A 6781-nucleotide genomic window follows, 5' to 3' on the forward strand; every position below is an offset into this window, starting at 1 on the left:
CATTAGTATTTGTAAGGAGTGTTGTAGTTAGAGATGGTAAATAGTTGTAAGGACTTGATAATGGGAACCCTCAGAATGAAATTCTGGTGTAAGAACACGCATTTCAAAGGGGACAGGTGAATTGTAATCCAGTCCAGTTGACTTCAGTGGGATTACTCACAGGATCAGGGCCTAGGAATAGAAATAAGTTATAATAGATTTATGCTGGGTTCCCCAATAGAATAAAGTTTACAAAATAAGAGTGATGTATAGCCAAGTATTTAGAATTTGTTAGGGCTAAAGTTTTCAGTGTCAATGAATAATAGTTCAAACATAGGTGAACTAATGAGGTAACCTACTGAAATATTTTAGAAAGAAAGGATACATGACACAGCAATTAGATAATGTAATGATAAATTTCTGGTAAGTGTATTCACCATTTCTTTTATTTAATTTTGAATATTTTTCAGCAGCTGTGTGTAATGAAAGTAGAAATTATGAATGAAAACAGATGTTTGTTTCTAACCAGAATGGTGTTAATAGATATTATGGCCAAATGACCGCATTTTGACTAAACGTATGCAGCCTAGGTGATGTGAATTTCCCAGGTAGCAAGTTGTACCAGAATAAAGCTTCTAAATCAGTGGAATATTTTGAGAAACTCTGCAGTGTGACAAATTGGGAATCTACATATCTGTACCCTAGATGTCCATGACGTTCATGTTCCCATTGGACCTGATCCTGCAAGGTGACTTAAGCAGAAATTGAAAGCTCTCCCCAACTTGTAGCATCAAGACCATACATACTCCAGGTGTTGTAGTTGTTATCAGAACACAATGACTTAATTTTATACGCATTTCAAAGCAATTATAACATTATGTCCCCACATTATAGCATAAGGACCATATTAACTCCAAATAACGAGTGACAGAGAGAGAGAGAACTCAGAGAATAATCAAATTAAGAAAGTTCTAGTTTAGTTTTTTAATTTTTATTGGGTTTCCCCTGACACCTCTTCCACTCAGTTCCCTAAGAACTCAGTTGGACTACAGTCTTGTCACTCTGATTCCTTTATCTAATTTGGCTGCGCAATCTATTGGTAAAGCAAACATTGTCCAGATTATTTTGTAGGGATTCTGTAGGAATAAAAACAAATGCATTGAATGAGGGTTAGATCTTGCAACTGGATTCACACTAGCTGCACTGGGATGGAGCACTTTTGAATTGAATCTGGCCTTGTTTGAGAGAATAGGCTAGGTTTAATATTAATGAAAACAAGAGAGACCCTAATACTCTTCTTTAAACAAATAAATAAACTTGAAATTGTGAAATAGAACTTGGCCCAAAAAGTATGTATTAATCTGAAATGTAATGTATTTGATCCATAAAATATTTTAATATAATTCTAACATGGACTAGCTGTTTTTGCTCTATAGTAAAATTAATTTCAGTAAAGATTTTTAAACTTTTTTTTATTATATCCCATCTTTTGTTTCTCTCAGTTTTGTTCAGCATTTTTGATGTAGATAAACTAAAAGTTGGAGTAAAAAATGTGTACTGAAAATAAATATACATTAGGGAAAAATGCAAGTGCATTAGAAAAATTACTGCTCATAGCTTATATCAAATAAGTACTGTTGGATAGGTACTTTTAAAGCTTCCTTGCTGTTAACACTTTATTTTATTCTGTCTGCTAGTGAGAAGAAGAAAGAGAAGGAACGTGAAGAACTGTGGAAAAAACTGGAGGATTTGGAGTTAAAGAGAGGTCTTAGACGTGATGGAATAATTCCAACTTAACAAAAGAAACAAAGCTGCATTATTAACCTGTGGAGTCACACATTTATGTAGTAGAAGATGGAGCAACAGTTTTCTGTATTGTGCAACTTTACAGTAGATTTCACATTTGTTTCATTATTACAACAGCACTGTATATAACTGTCTCGAAGTAAAGGAAAAAATAAGGACTTTTATCCAAAGTTTGGACAGCAGATGGACTTCTCAGAACTTTGCAACATAATCATTGTTTTGACCCTTCTTTAAAACCAGTCTTCAAAGATCTGTTGATGAAAATTGCTATGTCAAAATTCCATTGTCAGGACCTGTTCCTTATTTATCATTAGCAGAGAGTATGATACAACTTTCAAATGTGAACAATCTTAAATTTAGCTTGCCTTTCTGCTAAACTGTTAAATGTATTTATAGTAAAAGAGAAAAAAGATTGTCATTTCCTTTTGAGTTTGTGTAACATCCTCCTTCTCTGGATAACTTTACTGTAATTTGACATTTTTTTCCCTTTTGCACATCTTCATAAGTTGAATGTCCATGCAGATCAGGGCCATGAAAAATATAGGTCCCTAAGGTTTTGTTTACTGGTGTGAGTATCTTTCTGGTACCAGGCTAGCATTGGTACTCCTTCAATGTAAGCATTAGGAGTAAAAATAAAGAGGTGATAAACATAGTAGGGAAGGAAATTTCAGATTAATGCGTCAATTTATTGTGAATCCACAGTCTTGAATCCTTTGAAAATGGGCAATAGTAACATCGTGAACTTCGGTACCTAACCAGTATTAGTTACATGTCATTGGACGCACATACCAGAGCTGTTTTGGTAATACTAATGGCTAAATGATTAGAATATATATACATTTTATTGGACCATTTTGAAATTATAACGACAAACACTAAACAGTACAAGCATGAAATTGATCTCCAGTGGTCCTGGGTCTAATTGGGAACAGAGCTGAGCAAACAGTTTGGACTGTTTGGAGTTGTTGCCTTACTTTTTAATATGTATTTATAAAGTATTCCAGCAGAAGAGGATGTAGCCTCTAAAAACATACTATAGTGTTTTTGTGACTGTAGTGCTATTACTCATCACAGCGCCAGCCCTATGGTTTTAGCTGGAAAGGATTCTGGATAATATACTTCTGCTTTCTGAAGTGGATGCTCATTCCTAACTACTGTATTTGTTACCAAAAGTGGTTCTACAAACGCTACTGAAAAAAAATTCTGGAAATCCTAATGTCCTGAGTATTAATAATAAAGTTTAAAATGCTTTTATATCAAAGGTGCATTGTGACCAAATTGTTTAAAAGAAAAACAAGAGGGCTGTATTATAAGTATGCATTATTGGCTATCTGCTTTGTATTTAAAAGTGGAATCTTACATCTTTGATCGGTAAAATGCTGATAAGACTTATGTACAGTATATATTTAGCTAATGCAGTTGCATTATTTTATACCGAAAGGGATGTGTTTCAGGATTTTTCTCCAGGATGCTTTTGAATTGTTATAGACATATGACAACAGTGAGTTGATAATCCTAAACCATCAATCCAGCAGTCTTTATGGTATAAAACTGACTTGGTGTTCATGAGTCTTTGTGTTAGTTGCAAACATGAACTTATGACCTGTTGCCATTGATAGAAATACAGTATAAATACAAGCTTGTATATTTTTTTTCCTACCATTCAAATATACAGTAGAATTTGAGGTTTTCTTGTTTCCAGGTACAAAACAAAACAAAAAGGTGGGAGGGGAGCAGGAATCCAATCCCAGGTTACTGACTGTTTCAGGATTATCAGGTCACCGTTTGTACACATGGGTCTGCACATTGGATGTTGTAAATGCAACAACTTTGTAAAAACTTGACACTGTTAATTCTGGAAAAATAACAGAAGTAAACTAGTCATATGCAACACAAAACATCACAACATGGTTTAATGGGATTAATATAAGCCTCTTATAAGAACACTGACTGGGACACAATGTAAATTTGGCAGATACTGTCATAAGTGAAACATTTTTATTTTAAAAGTGCTGAAACAAAGGTGCAAGCTCAAAAACTGAAGTTTAAATAAATTTATAACAAATCATCCCTTAACCCTTTGGTTTTTGACAGCCTTTTTGTTTCTACTACAAGTTGGGGTTATATTTAGTAGTGTGACTGTGTCTGCAATTTACATGCTGTATGAGAGGGTGCATTTAAACTCATGCCTGACTAGACTGTGTTAAATGGTCAACAATTGAACTATTGTGGTGGGAAGAAATCTTGGTGTTTCCATTTTTTTTTTCTGCCTGGTGGAATGAAAAGAAACAATGTGGCATTAGAAAAAGACACCTTGTCCTGTACTTAGAATTTAGGTGAGTGTTGACCATTCTTGGATGTTCTTGGTTTCAGCATGACCTAGTGGAATTGGTGATACAAAACTGATGAGAACCTAGCTGGTTGCAATATTTTTTTTACCTCTAATGGGGGATACTGGGGAGTATCTAAAGTGATTTTCACTTCTATGATGGACTGTTTCTTTAAATTGAATGAGGTAATGTGATGTGAGTCATGTGACTCTAAAAAGGTGAGGTCACTCTGAGGTTGTCCTTTGTGATGTACTTAAAGAAGCGCTTACCATAGTAGTACCACAGAATCCACACAATCCACTGTTGGCTGCAACCCAAAGGCAATATACTGCTCCTGTCCCACTAGAGTCAATGGGAGGTTTATGCAAAGATAAAGGCAGCATATGGACTTACGTCAGTTGTGATCAGTGCATCTATTCATTTGTGATTTTGTTTGCTTCGTGGTTTTGAGAAACTACTTTTTTTGTTAATGTTTGTTGTAGACTGCTAACATCACAGTTGATGGGAGCTCACTCATGTCTTGTACCATATTGGTTACAGGGGAAAGGATTGAATGTTGTCAGGTAAAAGTAATGAACGACATTTTCAAAACTAGAGCATTGCATCAGGTTATGGTGAGGTAGCAGTTGTAAAAGTTCCTCTTGTGTGAGCATGCATTGCTTTCTTCACCTTGCAAGCTTCCCTTATTGTTTTCTTTTCATTGCTACTGAGTGGTTTTTGTCTCTCTTCCAAACCTTTGAATGCTTTAAATAAAAGTACTCTAATGACATTGGAGTATTTGCAAGCAGGGTTACAGTAAATTAATCTTGGTTTTGTTAGCATAAATAAAAGGATTTAATTTATTTTTACCTCCTTCTATATATGGAACAATCCAGGATGCAGAGCCAAGAACTGTTTGAGCTAGAATTGAAGCAGCTGTACTTATATTGTACATGTGTAAGTATAGCCTCAGGCTCTCTTACGCTATGGAAAAAGAAAATATATTATAAGCTTTAAAAGCTTTTTTTATTGTTTTCTGGGAGAGTTGGAGAACTGGATAGCTATTTTCTCCCCCGGTGCACCTCATTTTCCTTTCAGTTGAGAGCACAGAACTGTCTTAGAAGGCAGAGCTGCCCTTTTTTCAATACTGAGAGTTGCCCTGTGACAAAATGAGGGTGATAAACAGGCATGATAAAAGAATGTTTTTATTTGCACATTAATATTTTTATTTTTGTATCTTGGCTCATCAGCTTTCCAAAATAGCTGTGTAATGAGCACAAACTAGTTTTTCTAGTAGGTATTGGCAGTGAGTTTTTTTATATTCCCCAGTATTTTCCTTTCAGAGTCTGTATACAAGGATTGTGTATCCTTGAAGCAAAATTCAGCTAATTTTGATTTAGAAGAAGGTTTTATCCAAGTGCTGCTTACTATCCGCAGAAGCAGCAGCATCTGTTTAAGAGAAACAGACATTCTATCATGACCTCTCTGAATACAGGGTTTTTTTATTTTTTTTTTTGATTACTTACTGTAAATATGTTATAATCATAACCTCATGTATTGATGAGGGGTTTTCAAATATAAATAATTCCAGTACATTTATTGTCCTTGTCCTATTTTTGATTGTAGTTTAAAGAATGACCTGCTCATGCTTTTTGTTTAAAAATTAGCATTAGAGTCATAGATTTCTTGATATTTTAGTATTTCATTGTTTAAGCAGGAGAGGGCAGCAAAAGTTCATTTCCCACTCCCCTCTTCCCCCCCCCCCCCCCAAGATTGCCATGGGTCCGTTACTGTTTTTAAATCTAGATGCAGTTAAACTATTGGGTTGGTGGGGAAATAAAACATTTTTTATATATGAAAAGTTGCTTATGGAAATATATAGACTGGTCTAACCAGACTGTGAAAATGTCTTCTATGCTACAGCAAGGTAATATTAAAAAGAAAAATCTTCCACCTCTGGGTAAAGTGAAGCAGGTCTTAAAGACTTGGATTCAAAATGTCATTCTTTGGACATCGTTTACTTAAAAGTGGTATTAAAGAAACAAACTCAAACTCAATGGTGCTCCCAGATATAAATGTGTATCCTTTCTCTTTTGCACATGTGCAAGAGGCTCTGTACTGTGGGTGCATCTAATAAAAAAGCAATGAAGTGTTTTCCAGGCGCATGGTTTTTTTCACCCTCTCTGTACTTCACATCCCTTTTCAGCAATGGTCTTCCAGCCATCGGATATCATTTCTCGTACATGTCAAACATTAAAGTATCTCACTGGTGGAAAGATGTTGAGTTAGGGAGACAGGAATGTTAAGGCTCTGTGAGAATTTCCATTTTAAGCTCCCAGTTTTCTTTTGGAGTATGGTGATTGGTCCTCTTAAATTGCAATCACGCCTGAGTCTGAAGGAGACCTTAAAAGCATTGGATATGGGAGCATAAGCATTGGCTCTGTGGCATGCTTCCACTAACCCCTGTCAACCTTGAGGTCTGCAGGTGTGGAAAGGGCAAGACTGGTTGGTCTTCATGATACCATTCTGCCCTTTCAGTCTCTGATCTAGTCTGCTCTGTCCTATTCAGTTGTCCCAGCCAGAATCTGCAGTTCTTCACACACACTGACCAGGAAGATGAGGATGAATCCAGGCAGAGGCCAATGGGTGGATCCTGTTAGTGTGTGACTACTGCAGGAGCTGTGCGA

General features: G+C 35.7%; 1 protein-coding gene across 4 annotated transcripts in view; it reads left to right on the forward strand.

Moving 5' to 3' along the window:
• PPP2R5E (protein phosphatase 2 regulatory subunit B'epsilon) overlaps nt 1-6248 on the forward strand; it is a 107966-nt gene extending 101718 nt beyond the window's left edge. For all 4 annotated transcript variants that reach the window (XM_084631274.1, XM_084631275.1, XM_084631276.1 and 1 more), the window contains one exon: nt 1677-6248. In XM_084631274.1, coding sequence (XP_084487400.1) covers nt 1677-1776 — 100 coding nt within the window. In that variant the 3' untranslated portion in view covers nt 1777-6248. The remainder of the gene's footprint in view (nt 1-1676) is intronic.
• Nucleotides 6249-6781: the final 533 nt, after the last annotated feature.

The sequence above is a fragment of the Lepidochelys olivacea genome (genome assembly GCF_965140295.1).
Source record: "Lepidochelys olivacea isolate rLepOli2 genome assembly, chromosome: 6".
Classification (NCBI taxonomy): domain Eukaryota; kingdom Metazoa; phylum Chordata; order Testudines; family Cheloniidae; genus Lepidochelys; species Lepidochelys olivacea.